This window comes from Chiloscyllium plagiosum, chromosome 37 (assembly GCF_004010195.1).
Source record: "Chiloscyllium plagiosum isolate BGI_BamShark_2017 chromosome 37, ASM401019v2, whole genome shotgun sequence".
In the NCBI taxonomy this organism is placed as follows: Eukaryota; Metazoa; Chordata; class Chondrichthyes; order Orectolobiformes; family Hemiscylliidae; genus Chiloscyllium; species Chiloscyllium plagiosum.
The window spans coordinates 34,904,947-34,925,051 of NC_057746.1; the positions used below are offsets into that span (position 1 = coordinate 34,904,947).

The window sequence follows — 20,105 nt, forward strand, 5'->3', positions numbered from 1 at the left end:
CCACTATCTTTGAGAGCTCTATCCAACTCTTTCTTAAATGAATCCAGAGAGTGGGCCTCCACTGCCCTCTGGGACAGAGCATTCCACACAGCCACCACTCTCTGGGTGAAGACGTTTCTCCTGAGCTCTGTTCCTGTTCCTGCCTTATTTCCATAACCCTTGGTTCCACTATCTTTGAGAGCTCTATCCAACTCCTTCTTAAATGAATCCAGTGAGTGGGCCTCCACTGCCCTCTGGGGCAGAGCATTCCACACAGCCACCGCTCTCTGGGTGAAGAAGTTTCTCCTGAGCTCTGTCCTAAATGGTCTACCCCATATTTTTAAGCTGTGTCCTCTGGTTCGGCACTCACCCTTCAGGGGAAACATGTTTCCTGCTGCCAGAGTGTCCAATCATTTAATAATCTTACATGTCTCAATCAGATCCCCTCTCAGTCTTCTAAACTCAAGGGTATACAAGCCCAGTCACTCCAGTCTTTCAGTGTAAGGTAATCCCGCCATTCCAGGAATTGACCTCGTGAACCTATGCTGCACTCCCTCAATAGCCAGAATGTCTTTCCTCAAATTTGGAGACCAGAACTGCACACAGTACTCCAGGTGTGGTCTCACCAGGGCCCTGTACAGCTGCAGAAGCACCTCTTTGCTTCAATACTCAATCCCTCTTGTTATGAAGGCCAGCATGCTATTAGCCTTCTTCACTACCTGCTGTACCTGCATGCTTGCCTTCATTGACTGGTGTATAAGAACTCCCAGATCTCGCACGGTGGCTCAGTGGTGAGCACTGCAGCCTCACAGCACCATGTCCCAGGTTCAATTCCAGCCAAACTCTGTGTGGAGTTTGCACATTCTCCCCGTGTTTGCATGGGTTTCCTCCAGGTGCTCTGGTTTCCTCCCACAGTCCAAAGATGTGCAGGTTAGGGTGGATTGGCCATGGGGAATTACCCACAGTGTTCAGGGATGTGCAGGTTAGGGTGGATTGGCCATGGGAAATTACCCACAGTGTTCAGGGATGTGCAGGTTAGGGCGGATTGGCCATGCTAAATTACCCACAGTGTTCAGGGATGTGCAGGTTAGGGGGATTGGCCATGGAAAATTACCCACAGTGTTCAGGGATGTGTAGGTTAGGGTGGATTGGTCATGGGAAATTACCCACAGTGTTCAGGGATGTGCAGGTTAGGGTGGATTGACCGTGGGAAATTGCCTGTAGTGTTAGGTGCATTAGTCAGAGGGAAATAGGTCTGGGTGGGTTACTCCTTCAGAGGGTTGGTGTGGACTAGTTGGGCCGAATGGCCTGTTTCCACACTGTAGGGAACCTAATCTAATCTAATCATCGTATTTCCCCTGTACCGAACTTGACTTAAACTGATACCAGCTGCTCGGAGACAGATCTGTCCTGGAGGGGGAGATTGGGACCACCTCCCACCTACCCTGTCCCTGTCTCATAACGTTGGGTACCTCAGTCAGATCCCCCTCTCTGCTACACGGAAACGAAGCCAACGTCTCCCCGTGACTGAGGCCTTCCACCGAGAGCCTCCTCTGTGGCCTCAGCACTGCGACCATGTCCTTGTGATGGTGTGGGGACCGGAACCACATGCACGGTTCCAACAGGGACCTTCAGCAATGTTTGATTAAGCTGACCTAAACATCCCGGTTCCTGTATTCCACACCTCGGCTAATAGAGGCAAGCATCCTGCCTGACTCCTTCACACCTTCAGGGATCCAGATTATTGCAGCCCCAGGTCCCTGTGACCCTCAGCTCTAACGAAAATCCAACCATGTAATGTGTAAATCCTTCCCGTATCAGACCTGCCGAACTGCATCAACACACACTAATCAGGAGTAAGCCCCACCGGACACAGCTCTCCCCAGGTCTATCGGTTGATTCATGTCTGTTTATAGTCGGAGTCCACTATCCTCACGATCACAACACACCAACTACCAGCTCATCGGCAAACATACTCTTTCCATCGTTAACGTTCACATCCAAGTGATTAACGTCATGGAGATATACAGCATGGGGAACAGACAGTGCCCACTCCCTCAGCACCGACCCTCCCACAGTGCCCATTCCCTCAGCACTGACCCTCCGACAGTGCCCATTCCCTCAGCACTGACCCTCCGACAGTGCCCATTCCCTCAGCACTGACCCTCCGACAGTGCCCATTCCCTCAGCACTGACCCTCCGACAGTGCCCATTCCCTCAGCACTGACCCTCCGACAGTGCCCATTCCCTCAGCACTGACCCTCCGACAGTGCCCATTCCCTCAGCACTGACCCTCCGACAGTGCCCATTCCCTCAGCACTGACCCTCCGACAGTGCCCATTCCCTCAGCACTGACCCTCCGACAGTGCCCATTCCCTCAGCACTGACCCTCCGACAGTGCCCATTCCCTCAGCACTGACCCTCCGACAGTGCCCATTCCCTCAGCACTGACCCTCCGACAGTGCCCATTCCCTCAGCACTGACCCTCCGACAGTGCCCATTCCCTCAGCACTGACCCTCCGACAGTGCCCATTCCCTCAGCACTGACCCTCCGACAGTGCCCATTCCCTCAGCACTGACCCTCCGACAGTGCCCATTCCCTCAGCACTGACCCTCCGACAGTGCCCATTCCCTCAGCACTGACCCTCCGACAGTGCCCATTCCCTCAGCACTGACCCTCCGACAGTGCCCATTCCCTCAGCACTGACCCTCCGACAGTGCCCATTCCCTCAGCACTGACCCTCCGACAGTGCCCATTCCCTCAGCACTGACCCTCCGACAGTGCCCATTCCCTCAGCACTGACCCTCCGACAGTGCCCATTCCCTCAGCACTGACCCTCCGACAGTGCCCATTCCCTCAGCACTGACCCTCCGACAGTGCCCATTCCCTCAGCACTGACCCTCCGACAGTGCCCATTCCCTCAGCACTGACCCTCCGACAGTGCCCATTCCCTCAGCACTGACCCTCCGACAGTGCCCATTCCCTCAGCACTGACCCTCCGACAGTGCCCATTCCCTCAGCACTGACCCTCCGACAGTGCCCATTCCCTCAGCACTGACCCTCCGACAGTGCCCATTCCCTCAGCACTGACCCTCCGACAGTGCCCATTCCCTCAGCACTGACCCTCCGACAGTGCCCATTCCCTCAGCACTGACCCTCCGACAGTGCCCATTCCCTCAGCACTGACCCTCCGACAGTGCCCATTCCCTCAGCACTGACCCTCCGACAGTGCCCATTCCCTCAGCACTGACCCTCCGACAGTGCCCATTCCCTCAGCACTGACCCTCCGACAGTGCCCATTCCCTCAGCACTGACCCTCCGACAGTGCCCATTCCCTCAGCACTGACCCTCCGACAGTGCCCATTCCCTCAGCACTGACCCTCCGACAGTGCCCATTCCCTCAGCACTGACCCTCCGACAGTGCCCATTCCCTCAGCACTGACCCTCCGACAGTGCCCATTCCCTCAGCACTGACCCTCCGACAGTGCCCATTCCCTCAGCACTGACCCTCCGACAGTGCCCATTCCCTCAGCACTGACCCTCCGACAGTGCCCATTCCCTCAGCACTGACCCTCCGACAGTGCCCATTCCCTCAGCACTGACCCTCCGACAGTGCCCATTCCCTCAGCACTGACCCTCCGACAGTGCCCATTCCCTCAGCACTGACCCTCCGACAGTGCCCATTCCCTCAGCACTGACCCTCCGACAGTGCCCATTCCCTCAGCACTGACCCTCCGACAGTGCCCATTCCCTCAGCACTGACCCTCCGACAGTGCCCATTCCCTCAGCACTGACCCTCCGACAGTGCCCATTCCCTCAGCACTGACCCTCCGACAGTGCCCATTCCCTCAGCACTGACCCTCCGACAGTGCCCATTCCCTCAGCACTGACCCTCCGACAGTGCCCATTCCCTCAGCACTGACCCTCCGACAGTGCCCATTCCCTCAGCACTGACCCTCCGACAGTGCCCATTCCCTCAGCACTGACCCTCCGACAGTGCCCATTCCCTCAGCACTGACCCTCCGACAGTGCCCATTCCCTCAGCACTGACCCTCCGACAGTGCCCATTCCCTCAGCACTGACCCTCCGACAGTGCCCATTCCCTCAGCACTGACCCTCCGACAGTGCCCATTCCCTCAGCACTGACCCTCCGACAGTGCCCATTCCCTCAGCACTGACCCTCCGACAGTGCCCATTCCCTCAGCACTGACCCTCCGACAGTGCCCATTCCCTCAGCACTGACCCTCCGACAGTGCCCATTCCCTCAGCACTGACCCTCCGACAGTGCCCATTCCCTCAGCACTGACCCTCCGACAGTGCCCATTCCCTCAGCACCTCAGCACTGAGCCTCTGACAGCGCCCACTACCTCAGCACTGACCCTCTGACAGTGCCCACTCCCTCAGCACTGACCCCTCTCTCAGTGCCCGCTCCCTTAGCACTGACCCTCCGACAGCGCGCACTCCCTCAGCACTGACCCCCGGATAGCGCCGCACACCCACAATGCCCTGCCCTGCTGTGGTCAGCTGAGCTGATCAATGCCAATGCGTTGGGAAAAGCTGAACCATTTGACAACGTGATGAAATGAAGACATTGCTTTGAGAACAATCATTTGATCCTTTCGACTCCGCGCCTGGGAAACGACGTGGGGAGTGAGATAATGTCCCCGCCACGCAGGACCTGAATGTAACAGACCCAGCGTGGTGCAGTCAGGAACACCGAGGGGGTGGGATAAGTGTGGGGAGGGGGGGGTGGCTCTGGGAATGATGAGGGAAGGTGAGGACAGTGCAGAGATGGAAGATGAGGAGGAAATGGAGGTGCCACACAGATGGAAATGGGGTAGGGGGCAGCTGTCTGCGTCCAGGGAGCCCTGGTGAGTGAACGGGTTACACACACCCGCCTTACATTCAGCCTTGGCACAGACGAGACTGGTAGATGGGCAGCTGGAGAACTTCAGAATGCTGCTGACCGCCAGGCTGATGTCATCATTGCTGGGATACAAGCTGATCGACGCAAACCGAAGGTACTGCAGTCTCGGGGTCTCCTCTGGACCGACCTTAATGTGGGGAATCTGGGGGAGGGAGGGGACAAGAGGAAACACATCGAGGTTACAGGGAACACAATGGGGGGAGCAGCGCACAGTCCGATCCCAACACAACACCCACCACCCGCCCCTCCCATGCTCTCAACCAGAGCAATGCCAGCAAAGATGATACAGAGAGAGACCCTCAACCTGTCCCAGAGAGAGAGAGAGGCCCTCACCCTGTCCCAGAGAGAGACCCTCACCCTGTCCCAGAGAGAGAGAGACCCTCACCCTGTCCCAGAGAGAGACCCTCACCCTGTCCCAGAGAGAGAGAGAGACCCTCACCCTGTCCCAGAGAGAGAGAGAGACCCTCACCCTCACCCAGAGAGAGAGAGGCCCTCACCCTGTCCCAGAGAGAGAGAGGCCCTCACCCTCTCCCAGAGAGAGAGAGAGACTTTCACCCTGTCCCAGAGAGAGAGAGAGACCCTCACCCTGTCCAAGAGAGAGACCCTCACACAGTACCAGAGAGAGAGAGAGAGAGACTCACCTTGTCCCAGAGACAGAACCTTGCCCTGTACCAGAGAGATACCTGCACCCTGTCCCACAGAGAGAGAGACACCCTCACCCTGTCCTACAGATAGAGAGACCCTCACCCTCTCCCAGAGAGAGAGACCCTCACCCTGTCCCAGAGAGAGACACTCACCGTCTCCCAGAGAGAGAGACAGACCCTCACCCTGACCCAGAGAGAGAGAGAGAGAGAGACCCACACCTATCCCAGAGAGAGACCCTCATCCTGTCCCAGAGAGAGAGAGAGACCCTCACCCAGTCCCAGAGAGAGACCCTCACCCTGTCCCAGAGAGAGAGACCCACACCCTGTCACAGAGAGAGAGAGAGTGAGACCCTCACCCAGTCCCAGAGAGATAGAGAGAGACCCTCACCCAGTCCCAGAGAGAGACCCTCACCCTGTCCCAGAGAGAGAGCGACCCTCACCCAGTCCCAGAGAGAGACCCTCACCCTGTCCCAGAGAGAGAGACCCTCACCCTGTCCCAGAGAGTGTGTGAGAGAGAGAGAGAGAGAGAGAGACCCTCACCCTGTCCCAGAGAGAGACCCTCACCCTGTCCCAGAGAGAGCGCGACCCTCACCCAGTCTCAGAGAGCGACCCTCACCCTGTCCCAGAGAGAGACCCTCACCCTGTCCCAGAGAGAGAGACCCTCACCCTGTCCCAGAGAGAGAGACAGACCCGGACCCTATCCCAGAGAGAGACCCTCACCCTGTCCCAGAGAGAGAGACCCTCACCCTGTCCCACAGAGAGAGAGAGAGACCCTCACCCTGTCCCAGAGAGAGACCCTCACCCTGTCCCAGAGAAAGAGAGAGAGAGACCCTCACCCTGTCCCAGAGAGACACCCTCACCCTGTCCCAGAGAAAGAGAGAGAGGGACCCTCACCCTGTCACAGAGAGAGAGAGAGAGAGACCCTCACCCTGTCCCAGTGAGAGACCCTCACCCTGTCCCAGAGAGTGTGTGTGAGAGAGAGACCCTCACCCTGTCCCAGTGAGAGACCCTCACCCTGTCCCAGAGAAAGAGAGCCGCACCTGTCCCAGAGAGAGAGAGAGACACCCTCACCCTGTCCCAGAGAAAGAGAGCCGCACCTGTCCCAGAGAGAGAGAGAGACCCTCACCCTGTCCCAGAGAGAGACCCTCACCCTGTCCCAGAGAGAGACCCTCACCCTGTCCCAGAGAGAGACCCTCACCCTGTCCCAGAGAGAGACCCTCACCCTGTCCCAGAGAGAGACCCTCACCCTGTCCCAGAGAGAGACCCTCACCCTGTCCCAGAGAGAGACCCTCACCCTGTCCCAGAGAGAGACCCTCACCCTGTCCCAGAGAGAGACCCTCACCCTGTCCCAGAGAGAGACCCTCACTATCCCAGAGAGAGAACCTCACCCTGTCACAGAGAGAGACCCTCACCCTATCCCAGAGAGAGACCCTCACCCTATCCCAGAGAGAGAACCTCACCCTATCCCAGAGAGAGAACCTCACCCTGTCACAGAGAGAGACCCTCACCCTGTCCCAGAGAGAGACCCTCATCCAGTCCCAGAGAGAGACCCTCACCCTGTCCAAGAGAGAGAACCTCACCCTATCCCAGAGAGAGAACCTCACCCTGTCCCAGAGAGAGACCCTAACCCTGTCCTAGCGAGAGAGACCCTAACCCTGTCCTAGCGAGAGAACCTCACCCTGTCACAGAGAGAGACCCTCACCCTATCCCAGAGAGAGACCCTCATCCAGTCCCAGAGAGAGACCCTCACCCTGTCCAAGAGAGAGACCCTCACCCTGTCCCAGAGAGAGACCCTCACCCGGTCCCAGAGAGAGAGAGACTCTTACCTGTCCCAGAGAGAGACCCTCACCCTGTCCTAGCGAGAGAACCTCACCCTGTCCCAGAGAGAGAACCTCACTCTGTCACAGAGAGAGAGACCCTCACCCTATCCCAGAGAGAGAACCTCACCCTGTCACAGAGAGAGACCCTCACCCTGTCCAAGAGAGAGACCCTCACCCGGTCCCAGAGAGAGAGAGAGACCCTCACCCTGTCCCAGAGAAAGACCCTCACCTGTCCCAGAGAGAGACACTGGCCCTGTCCCAGAGAAAGAGAGCCGCACCTGTCCCAGAGAGAGAGAGAGAGAGAGACCCTCACCCTGTCCCAGAGAGAGAGACCCTCACCCTGTCACAGAGAGAGACCCTCACCCTGTACCAGAGAGAGACCCTCACCCGGTCCCAGAGAGAGAGAGAGAGACCCTCACTCTGTCCCAGAGAAAGACCCTCACCTGTCCCAGAGAGAGACCCTGGCCCTGTCCCAGAGAAAGAGAGCCGCACCTATCCCAGAGAGAGAGAGAGAGAGAGACCCTCACCCTGTCCCAGAGAGAGACCCTCACCCTGTCACAGAGAGAGACCCTCACCCTGTACAAGAGAGAGACCCTCATCCAGTCCCAGAGAGAGACCCTCACCCTGTCCCAGAGAGAGACCCTCACCCTGTCCCAGAGAGAGAGAGACCCGCACCATTTGTCCCAGAGAGAGAGACCCACACCCTGTCCCAGAGAGAGACCCTCACCCTGTCCTCACAAGGGAGACCCTCGCCCTGTCCCAGAGAGAGAGGGACCCGCACCCTGGTACAGAGAGAGACCCTCACCCTGTCCCAGAGAGAGACCCTCACCCTGTCCCAGAGAGAGAGAGACCCGCACCATTTGTCCCAGAGTGAGAGACCCACACCCTGTCCCAGAGAGAGACCCTCACCCTACCCTCACAAGGGAGACCCTCGCCCTGTCCCAGAGAGAGAGGGACCCGCACCCTGGTACAGAGAGAGACCCTCACCCTGTCCCAGAGACAAACACTTGCCCTGCCCCAGACAGAGACCCGCACCCTCTCCCAGAAAGAGACCCGCACCCTCTCCCAGAGAGAGAGAGCCCCTCACCCTGTCCCAGAGAGAGAGAGACCCACACCCTGTCCCACAGAGAGAGAGAGACCCACACCCTGTCCCAGAGAGAGAGAGACCCACACCCTGTCCCACAGAGAGAGAGAGACCCTCACCCTGTCCCAGAGAGAGAGAGACCCGCACCATTTGTCCCAGAGACCCTCACCCTGTCCCAGAGAGAGAGAGAGAGAGACACCTTCACGCTGTCCTAGAGAGGGAAAGAGACCCTCATCCTGTCCCAGAGAGAGACCCTCACCCTATCCCAGAGAGAGAGAGACCCTCACCCTGTCCCAGAGAGAGACCCTCACCCTGTCCCAGAGAGAGACCCTCACCCTATCCCAGAGAGAGAGAGAGACCCTCACCCTGTCCCAGAGAGAGACCCTCACCCTATCCCAGAGAGAGAACATCACCCTGTCCCAGACAGAGAGAGAGAGAGAGAGAGACCCTCACCCTGTCCCAGAAAGAGACCCTCACCCTGTACAAGCGAGGGGCCCTCATCCTGTCCCAGAGACAGAGAAAGACCCTCACCCTGTCCCAGAGAGAGTGAGAGACCCACACTCTGTCCAAGAGAGAGACTCTCACACTGTCCCAGAGAGAGAGACCCGCACCATGTCCCAGGTAGAGATCCTCACCCTGTACCAGAGAGAAACCCGCACCCTGTCCCAGAGAGTGAGAGGCCCTCACCCTGTCCCAGAGAGAGAGACACTCACCCTGTCCCAGAAAGAGACCCTCACCCTGTACAAGCGAGGGGCCCTCATCCTGTCCCAGAGACAGAGAAAGACCCTCACCCTGTCCCAGAGAGAGTGAGAGACCCACACTCTGTCCAAGAGAGAGACTCTCACACTGTCCCAGAGAGAGTGAGAGACCCTCACCCAGTCCCAGAGAGAGACCCTCACCCTGTCCCAGAGAGAGAGACCCTCACCATGTCCCAGGTAGAGATCCTCACCCTGTACCAGAGAGAAACCCGCACCCTGTCCCAGAGAGTGAGAGACCCTCACTTGTCCTAGCGAGAGATACCTCATCCTGTCCCAGAAAGAGAGAGAGACCCGCACCATGTCCCACATAGGGACCCTTAACCTGTACCAGAGAGAGAGACCCTCGCCCTGTCCCAGAGAGAGAGACCGTCGCCCTGTCCCAGAGAGAGAGACCGTCGCCCTGTCCCAGAGAGAGACCCTCGCCCTGTCCCAGAGAGAGAGACCGTCGCCCTGTCCCAGAGAGAGAGACCGTCGCCCTGTCCCAGAGAGAGAGACCGTCGCCCTGTCCCAGAGAGAGACCCGCACCCTCCCAGAGAGAGAGACCCTCGCCCTGTCCCAGAGAGAGAGACCGTCGCCCTGTCCCAGAGAGAGACCCGCACCCTGTCCCAGAGAGAGACCCTCACCCTGTCCCAGAGAGAGACCCGCACCCTGTCCCAGAGAGAGAGGGAGAGAGGGTGAGGGGCTCTCTCTGAGACATGGTGAGCATCTCTCTCTGGGACAGGGTGAGGTTCAGACGCAGGTGGGGGGACTGCTCTCTATGGAGGGAAAGAAGCTGACAAGGAATCTTATGGAGATATCCCAAATTCAGGGAATGGGCTGGATAGCGGAGATAGGGGCTGGGATGATGCTATCCCTTTAGCAAGGTGAGGTGACCTTTGCCCTTTTTTCAAGAGAGAGAGAGAGAGAGAGAGAGAGAGAGAGAGGGGTCAGAAAAGCAACAAATCTGTAAGGTCTGGGGTTTTGGGGTCAGTTTTGATTCTAGCTAACAGATACTGCCTCAGGGATCAGGCTTTCAAGTGTTTAGACGGGAACCCTTTTTACAATGAACAGGAGATCCGTGGTGTCTCCCAACTCAGCTGCTCCCCGGTTTGGAGAGAGTGAAGATGCTGGAGCTCAGAGTCGAGAGAGTGGCGCTGGAAAAGCACAGCTGGTCAGGCAGCCTCCGAGGAGCAGGAGAATCAACATTTCGGGCATAAGCCCTTCATGTAGATTCTCCTGCTCTTCGGATGCTGCCTGACCAGCTGTGTTTTTCCAGCACTTTGCTGTGGTTTGGGGTTTGGTCACTGAAAGCAGTTAGGTAGGGGTTTGAGACTGCTGAACCAAGGAGCAGATCCAGGGAGGGAGCAGGTCTATGCTGAATCCCCCCACCTCGCTCTCTCTCTCTCTCTCGCTCTCTCTCCCTGACATCTCTCTGCTGTCAGACCCTGTGTTGGATTTACCCTTTTGTGCCAATGGGTGTCCGTGGGCATTGTTGTATGGATTGGGCACAGCATCATTAAGTTGGGATAATCTGTTGGGGTTTCAGCTAGGTTAAGTTATCCTGTATTCTGTTTCATTGGGCAATCTTGTAAATAAGTTATTTGGGTGGAACTGAGAAATAAGAAAGGGATGATCACCTTACTGGGATTGTATTATAGACCCCCCAATAGTCAGAGGGAAATTGAGAAACAAACTTGTAAGGAGATCTCAGCTATCTGTAAGAATAATAGGGTGGTTATGGTCGGGGGTTTTAACTTTCCAAACATCGACTGGGACTGCCACAGTGTTAAAGGTTTAGATGGAGAGGAATTTCTTAAGTGTGTACAAGACAATTTTCTGATTCAGTATGTGGATGTACCAACTAGAGAAGGTGCAAAACCTGACCTACTCTTGTGTGCCGAGTAATGCATGTATGTTAAGAACATTATGAATATCTGGAATAAGCAGGATAAAATATATAATGTGTAATATTGAATATCTGGAAAGAATAATGAATGTATATTTAGTATATTCCAAAAGTAACCGATATAAATGTGTGGACAGAAATTCATAGTAAAATGTAGAGCAATTTGACATAGTATAGAGGGACTGATTAATGCAAAATAATAGAGGAATATTAAAAAGTATAAATTAATATTCAAAACAGTGAATAGAATATAGTGTGTGTGAAAAATATGAAATAATGAGTCATTAATGTAAATAGTTGTAATTAGAAAGAGAGCTTATTTAAATATTATCAGAATGGCAGGGGGTAGCGAGAGAGAGAGTTGTTAATATATGGACAGGGGAAGTAAGAGTAATCCCATGGTTCCAAGTAGAGAGAGGGGATCGAAAGAAGGAGGGAGTGGGATTGGGGATTGAGAGGTCGGGAGCAGCTAGTTTTACAGGCCAAGGGAGTGGATGAAGTTGAGGGAATGCGGTGTTGGCAGGACTGAGGGGTCTGGGGAATTGGCTGGTGAAGAGTGAGGGAGTGGGTGTCCTGAGACAGGACTGTGGAGAGAAGGGACACTTGAGCAGGGAATAAGAAGGATTGAAAGAGTGGGAAAGGAGAGGGTTGGGAGAGCGCAGTCAGTCAGCATTGGGCCAGGGAAACAGGGAGTTGGCAGAGATACCACTGGGTGAGGGTGATGCAAGGATAATTAGCTTGGTGGGATGGGGTGATGGACAGGGTAAATGGCGGTGTGGGAGATGGGAGAGAAAAGGAGGGCAGAAGCTTGAGACTAAGGTGGGGTAAGGAAGAGACTATGAGCAGAGATGACAAGTTAGAAACGTGGGAGTGGGTCATTTGGCCCCTCGAGCCTATACCAACGTTCAATGAGATCTTGGCTCATCTGTTGTTTAACTCCCTATCTACCTGCCTCTGGCCCACATGCCCTAATGCTTTTGCTTAAGAAAAATGTATCTGTCTCACGTTGAAAATTAACAGCTGATCTAGGATTCCAAACATCTCCCACTCTGTGTGTGTCAAAGTGCTGCCTAACATCTCTCCTGAACATCTCTGGCCCTAATTCCTGGACTCTGCTCAATCGTTCCAGAATCTCTGAACCATTTGTGTAAACCTTCGCAAACTCCCTCCAATGCTAACCTAACCTTCCTTCAGGGTAGTGCCCAGATCTACTCCCGGTGCTCCAAATAGGGTCGAACCAACATTTTGCAGAACAGCAACATAACCTCTGAATCCTTACACTCCAGTCCTCTAGATTTGAGGACCAGCATTCCATGAGATTTCTTGATTATTTTCTGTATCTGTTCTTGGCATTTTAAAGGTTTATGCATCTAAACAAACTTCCCCCTGCCAAGTGACTTTCGGGGAGTGTGGGTGAGGCAGGAGTGCTGAAGAGAGGGAGAGGTGCAAAGACGTGATGGGAGAGAGTGTATGGGGACCACGAGAGTGAGGGATGTGTGAGGGGAGGTTGTGGCATAGAAGGGAGTGGACAAGGCAGAGGGAGGAGAGGTGAAAGAGAGACTGGGGGACAGGAGATGGGAGCCAGGAGGAGGTTGGAGTGGAAGGAAAGGGAGCCTGTGTGACTCAACCCATTGATCTGACAGTGTCTCTCCCTTCCAGGTGATGCTGCCCTTGTAGCACCCTCTCTGCGAGGGTGAGAGAGGCGACAGGGAGAACGATGGAGACGCAGAGCAGTGCACCGATGGAGCACCAGTACATGTGCTCCGAGTGTGGTCAGCTGTACAACACCCTGGAGGAGGTGCTGCTGCACCAGCAAACCCATGTCGGGCTGCATGTGTATGTGTGCCCCGAGATAGCTGACTCTGAGATGAAGGAGCTGGGCCTGGCCCACCCCGGTGGCAGTGCCGAGAGCCGATTCCAGTGCCTGGAGTGTGGGCAGCTGCTGAGCAGTCCCGATGAGTTGCTGCAACACCAGGGGCTGCATGCCAAGGAGGGCCTGGTTTGCGGCAAGCTGGAGATTGGTAGCTTTAGCCTGACAGAGGACAGCCATCATTACGAATGCTCAGAATGCAAGCAGGTAGGTGGGAGGAACTCCCCCCAAGGTGGGCAGAGAGAACCTGCCGTTTCAAACCCACTCTAGAAGCCTGCCTATTCCCTGTGACACTCAGCACTCATCTACTTATGTCTCCTGGCCCCCTGTGAATAATCCCTGTATGTGCTCCCCAGCTCCATTTCCCCAGCCACCATGCTGCTTGTGTCTCTCCCCTGACTCCCACCTTCAGTGTTAATACCACTCTTTCCTCACTACTGCCACTTCTGATGAAGAGCTGTTGAGTCATGCAGCGCGGAAACAGGTCCTTTGGTCCAACCAGTTCTTGCTGACTGTAATCCCAAATTAAAATACCCTCACCTGCCTGCACTTGTCCCATATCCCTCCAAACCTTTCTGATTCATGTCCTTATCCACATGTCTTTTAAATGTTGTAACTGTACCCACATCCTCCTCTTCCTCGGGCAATTCATTCCATATATTGTGTTTTAAAAAAAAAAAACATTTGCTGCTGGTGTCCTTTCTAAATCTTCCTCCTCTTGCCTTTCTTAAAAAAAAATACCTGAGTTTTTAATTTTTTCCACCTTCGGGAAAAGACTGTCGTCACTCACCTTATCCATGTCATAGAGTCATGGAGATGTATAGCATAGAAACAGACCCTTCAGTCCAACCTGTCCATGCTGACCAGATATCCCAACCCAATCTAGTCCCACCTGCCAGCACCCGGCCCATATCCCTCCAGACCCATGCCCCTCATGATTTTATAAGCCTCTGTAAGTCACCCCTCAACCTCCTTTGCTCCAGTGGGACAAAGTCACAGACTATCCGGCCTCTCCTATAACTCGAACCCTCCATTCCCAGCAACACCCTGGAAAATCTTTTCTGAACCCTCTCCAGTTTAATGATGTCCTTCCTTTAACAGTCACCAGACTTGAAGCATGAACTCAGCCTTTCCCTGGCAGACGTGCTGAGTTCCACCAGCAATATCTGTTTTGGTATTCTGTACTTTATTGCTGGCTTCCTTTGAGTGCCTGGGATACAATTCATTCATCTTGGTGGTGTATCCACCTTCAAAAGGGGTCAGTCCTTCCACTACTTCCCATCCCAATCTGTTTATTTTACCCCAGGGTTCAGTTGTTCCCTGTCTTGAAGTGGAGTGTCTGCATTATCCTCCTCATTTGTGAAAACAGAGACACTGTACTCATTCATAAACCCTGACCAAATAATCTGTATCTGTGCACAAGTTACCCTATATATCTCTGACAAGCACAACTCTTTCTTTAGTCATCCCCTTGCTCATAGTATACCGATAAAAGATTTATGAATTTTACTTTATATTAACCAGCCAATTATTTTCTGTATCTTTCTTGGCTGATTTCCCTTTAATCCAAAACCTAATCTTTGGTTGCAATTATCGCTGTAGGCGTTTTTATTCCTGCTTTCTCTGCACTTCTGGATAACCAGGGCTTTGAGATTAGACGGCACCAGCCTTTTTGCTTTGTAGGGACGTGTCTCCATTGAACATGTGGAGTCTTGCTTTTGGGTGATCGTCACTGACCTTCCTTAAAGTGGCTGTATCCAGTTCACCTTGGTCAGATCCCCTCTCGGCTTCATAGAAGTTATCCCTCTTCTTTACTCCTGTCTGTGTCCTTCATTAACTGCACAACTCTCACCCACCAGTACTGTAAGTACTTCGTACAATTCCTACAGTGTGCAAGCAGGCTATTCGGTCCATCAAGTCCACACTAAATCCCAAACAGCATCCCGACCATATCCCTGCAGCCCTGCATCTCCCGGCACACCTCTGGACAATGGAGCAGTTTCCCATGATCAGTCTTCCCTAGCCTGCACATTTGTCCCACTTCATTTCTAAGACTAAATCATGAATTGTATCCCCGTCAAACTTGACTGATGTGCTGATTAAAAGAAAAGTTGTCTTGAAATCCGTTGAAGAATGTTGTTCCCACTGTGCCTTTTATACTCTCTGTGTATCAGTTAATGTTATGGAGGTTAAGCCTCCGACTCCCTGCCTGTCGCCTGGGATACAGCACTGGGAGAGGATGGGTCTGACAGTGTAATACTGGGCTGTAGCACTGGGAGGGGATGGGTGTGGCAGTGTGTAACACGGCTATGGCACTGGGAGGGGATGGGTCTGGCAGTGTAACACTGGGCTGTGGCACTGGGATGGGAGGGATCTGACAGTGTAACACTGGGCTGTGGCACTGGGAGAGGATGGGTCTGGCAGTGTAACACTGAGCTATGGCACTGGGAGGGGATGGGTCTGGCAGTGTAACACTGGGATACAACACTGGGAGGGGATGGGTCTGGCAGTGTAACACTGAGCTATGGCACTGGGAGAGGATGGGTCTGGCAGTGTAACACGGATACAGCACTGGGAGAGGATGAGTCTGGCAGTGTAACACTGAGCTATGGCACTGGGAGGGGATGGGTCTGGCAGTGTAACACTGGGCTATGGCACTGGGAGGAGATGGGTCTGGCAGTGTAACACTGAGCTATGGCACTGGGAGGGGATGGGTCTGGCAGTGAAACACTGGGATACAGCAATGGGAGGCATGGGTCTGGCAGTGTAACACTGGGCTATGGCACTGGGAGGGGATGGGTCTGGCAGGTAACACTGGGCTATGGCACTGGGCGGGGATGGGTCTGGCAGTGTAACACTGGGCTATGGCACTGGGCGGGGATGGGTCTGGCAGTGTAGCACTGGGCTATGGCACTGGGAGGGGATGGGTCTGGCAGTGTAACACTGAGCTATGGCACTGGCAGGGGATGGGTCTGGCAGTGTAACACGACTATGGCACTGGCAGGGGATGGGTCTGGGAGTGTAACACTGGGCTGTGGCACTGGGAGGGGATGGGTCTGGCAGTGTAGCACTGGGCTATGGCACTGGGAGGAGATGGGTCTGGCAGTGTAACACTGGGCTGTGGCACTGGGAGGGGATGGGTCTGGCAGTGTAACACGACTATGGCACTGGGAGGGGACGGGTCTGGCAGTGTAACACTGGGATACAGCACTGGGAGGGGATAGGTCTGGCTGTGTTACACTGGGCTGTGGAACTGGGAGGGGATGGGTCTGGCAGTGTAACACTGGGATACAGCACTGGGAGAGGATGAGTCTGGCTGTGTTACACTGGGCTGTGGAACTGGGCGGCGATGGGTCTGGCAGTGTAACACTGAGCTATGGTACTGGGAGGGGATGGGTCTGGCAGTGTAACACTGGGATACAGCACTGGGAGGGATGGGTCTGGCAGTGTAACACTGGGCTATAGCAGTGGGAGGGGATGGGTCTGGCAGTGTAACACTAGGATACAGCAATGGGAGGGATGGGTCTGGCAGTGTAACACTGGGCTATGGCACTGGGGGGGTCGGGACTGGCAGTGTGTAGCACTGGGCTAGCACTGGGCTGTGGCACTGTCGGGGACGGGTCTGGCGGTGTGTAGCACTGGGCTGTGGCACTGTCGGGGACGGGTCTGGCGGTGTGTAGCACTGGGCTGTGGCACTGTCGGGGACGGGTCTGGCGGTGTGTAGCACTGGGCTGTGGCACTGTCGGGGACGGGTCTGGCGGTGTGTAGCACTGGGCTGTGGCACTGTCGGGGACGGGTCTGGCGGTGTGTAGCACTGGGCTGTGGCACTGTCGGGGACGGGTCTGGCAGTGTGTAGCACTGGGCTGTGGCACTGTCGGGGACGGGTCTGGCGGTGTGTAGCACTGGGCTGTGGCACTGTCGGGGACGGGTCTGGCGGTGTGTAGCACTGGGCTGTGGCACTGTCGGGGACGGGTCTGGCGGTGTGTAGCACTGGGCTGTGGCACTGTCGGGGACGGGTCTGGCGGTGTGTAGCACTGGGCTGTGGCACTGTCGGGGACGGGTCTGGCGGTGTGTAGCACTGGGCTGTGGCACTGTCGGGGACGGGTCTGGCGGTGTGTAGCACTGGGCTGTGGCACTGTCGGGGACGGGTCTGGCGGTGTGTAGCACTGGGCTGTGGCACTGTCGGGGACGGGTCTGGCGGTGTGTAGCACTGGGCTGTGGCACTGTCGGGGACGGGTCTGGCGGTGTGTAGCACTGGGCTGTGGCACTGTCGGGGACGGGTCTGGCGGTGTGTAGCACTGGGCTGTGGCACTGTCGGGGACGGGTCTGGCGGTGTGTAGCACTGGGCTGTGGCACTGTCGGGGACGGGTCTGGCGGTGTGTAGCACTGGGCTGTGGCACTGTCGGGGACGGGTCTGGCGGTGTGTAGCACTGGGCTGTGGCACTGTCGGGGACGGGTCTGGCAGTGTGTAGCACTGGGCTGTTGCACTGTCGGGGACGGGTCTGGCAGTGTGTAGCACTGGGCTGTGGCACTGTCGGGGACGGGTCTGGCAGTGTGTAGCACTGGGCTGTGGCACGGGGGTTCGGGTCTGGCAGTGTGTAGCACTGGGGGGACAGGTCTGGCAGTGTTGGCAGTGTGTAGCACTGGGGGGACAGGTCTGGCAGTGTGTAGCACTGGCTGTGGCACTGGGGGACGACGGCTCTGGCAGTGTGTAGCACTGGCTGTGGCACTGAGGGACGACGGCTCTGGCAGTGTGTAGCACTGGGGGGTGGGGTGGGTGTAGCAGTGTGTAGCACTGGGCTGTGGCACTGGCAGGGACGGGTCTGGCAGTGTGTAGCACTGGGCTGTGGCACTGGCAGGGACGGGTCTGGCAGTGGGTAACACTGGGCTCTGGCACGGGGGGGTCGGGTCTGACAGTGTGTAGCACTGGCAGGGACGGGTCTGGCAGTTTGTAGCACTGGCTGCGGCACTGGGGGGGAACGGGTCTGGCAGTGTAGCACTGGGTGGGGAAGGGTCTGGCAGTGTGTAGCACTGGGTGGGGAAGGGTCTGGCAGTGTGTAACACTGGGTGGGGAAGGGTCTACTCTCTGCTCATTCCTGAAGAAGGGCATGTGCCCGAAACGTCGAATCTTCTGTTCCCTGGATGCTGCCTGACCTGCTGTGCTGTTCCAGCAATAAAGTTTCAGCTTTGATCTCCAGCGTCTGCAGACCTCACTTTCTCCTGGCAGTGTGTAGCACTGGGCTATGGCACTGTCGGGGACGGGTCTGGCAGTGTGTAGCACTGGGCTGCGGCATTGGCGGGGACGGGTCTGGCAGTGTGTAGCACTGGGCTGCGGCACTGGGGGGGGAAGACGCGTCTGGCAGTGTAGCACTGGGTGGGGAAGGGTTTGGCAGTGTAGCACTGGGTGGGGAAGGGTCTGGCAGTGTGTAGCACTGGGCTGCGGCACGGTCGGGGACCGATCTGGCGGTGTGTAACACTGGGCTGTGGCACTGCGGGGGACGGGTCTGGCGGTGTGTAACACTGGGCTGTGGCACTGGGGGGCATGGGTCAGGCAGTGTGTAGTACTGGGGGGGGACAGGTCTGGCTGTGTGTAGCACTGCGCTGCGGCACTGGGCGGGTCGGGTCTGGCAGTGTGTAGTACCTGGCGAGGGACGGGTCTGGCAGTGTGTAACACTGGTGGGGTGGCAGGTCTGGCAGTGTGTAACACTGGGCTGTGGCGCGAGGGGGAACAGGTCTGGCGGTGTGTAAAGCTGGGCTGTGGCACTGGCGGGAGTGGGTCTGGCAGTGTGTAACACACTGGGCTGTGGCACTGTCGGGGACGCGTCTGGCAGTGTATAACACGGCTGTGGCACTGGCGGGGACGGGTCTGGCCATGTGTAGCACTGGGCTGTGGCACTGGCGGGGATGGGTCTGGTAGTCTGTAACACTGGGCTGCGGCACTGTCGGGGATGGGTCTGGTAGTGTGTAGCGCTGGGCTGTGGCACTGCGGGGGACGGGTCTGGCGGTATGTAACACTGGATGAGTCGGGTCTGGTAGTGTGTAACACTGGGATGTGGCGCTTGGGGGACGGGTCTGGCAGTGTGTAGCACTGGGCTGTGGCACTGAGGGGATGGATCTGGTGGTGTGTAACACTGGGCTGTGGCACTGGGGGGATGGGTCTGGTGGTGTGTAACACTGGGCTGTGGCACTGGGGGTACGGGTCTGGCAGTGTATAGCACTGGGCTGCGGCACTGCGGAGGACGGGTCAGGCGGTGTGTAACACTGGGTGGGTCAGGTCTGGTAGTGTGTAACACTGGGCTGTGGCACTGCGGAGGACGGGTCAGGCAGTGTGTAGCACTGGGCTGTGGCACGTGGGGGGACGGGTCTGGCGGTGTGTAACACTGGGTGGGTCGGGTCTGATCGTGTGTAACACTGGGCTGTGGCACTGCGGGGGACGGGTCAGGCAGTGTGTAGCACTGGGCTGTGGCACGGGGGGGACGGGTCTGGCAGTGTGTAGCACTGGGCTGTGGCACTGTCGGGGACGGGTCTGGTAGTGTGTTACACTGGGCTGTGGCACTGTCGGGGATGGGTCAGACGATGTGTAGCACTGGGCTGTGGCACTGGGGGGGATCGGGTCTGGCGGTGTGTAACACTGGGCTGTGGCACTGGGTGGGTCGGGTCTGGTAGTGTGTAACACTGGGCTGTGGCACTGTCGGGGACGGGTCAGGCAGTGTCTAACACAGAGGCGGGGCGGGTCTGGCAGTGTGTAACACTGGGCTGTGGCACTGGGGGAGCGGTTCTGGTGGTGTGTAGCACTGGGCTGTGGCACTGTCGGGGACGGGTCTGCCAGTGTGTAACACTGGGCTGTGGCACTGTCGGGACGGGTCTGGCAGTGTATAGCACTGGGCTGCGGCACTGCGGAGGACGGGTCAGGCGGTGTGTAACACTGGGTGGGTCAGGTCTGGTAGTGTGTAACACTGGGCTGTGGCACTGGGGGTACGGGTCTGGCAGTGTATAGCACTGGGCTGCGGCACTGCGGAGGACGGGTCAGGCGGTGTGTAACACTGGGTGGGTCAGGTCTGGTAGTGTGTAACACTGGGCTGTGGCACTGGGGGGATGGGTCTGGTGGTGTGTAACACTGGGCTGTGGCACTGGGGG

General features: G+C 56.5%; 2 protein-coding genes across 2 annotated transcripts in view; one reads left to right on the plus strand and one right to left on the minus strand.

Annotated features, from left to right (window-relative positions):
* The window catches only part of LOC122541574 (glutamate receptor ionotropic, kainate 5-like), a 31,588-nt gene extending 20,906 nt beyond the window's left edge, over window positions 1-10,682 (minus strand). The window contains exons 1-2 of the mRNA XM_043678406.1: window positions 10,653-10,682; window positions 4,884-5,049 (exon numbers count right to left, since the gene is read on the minus strand). Of these exons, the coding sequence (XP_043534341.1) occupies window positions 4,884-5,049; window positions 10,653-10,682 (196 nt within the window). The remainder of the gene's footprint in view (window positions 1-4,883; window positions 5,050-10,652) is intronic.
* A 2,048-nt stretch (window positions 10,683-12,730) lies between these two features.
* LOC122541518 (zinc finger protein 574-like) overlaps window positions 12,731-20,105 on the plus strand; it is a 13,563-nt gene continuing 6,188 nt past the window's right edge. Inside the window, exon 1 of the mRNA XM_043678344.1 lies at window positions 12,731-13,175. Coding sequence (XP_043534279.1) covers window positions 12,816-13,175 — 360 coding nt within the window. The 5' untranslated portion in view covers window positions 12,731-12,815. The remainder of the gene's footprint in view (window positions 13,176-20,105) is intronic.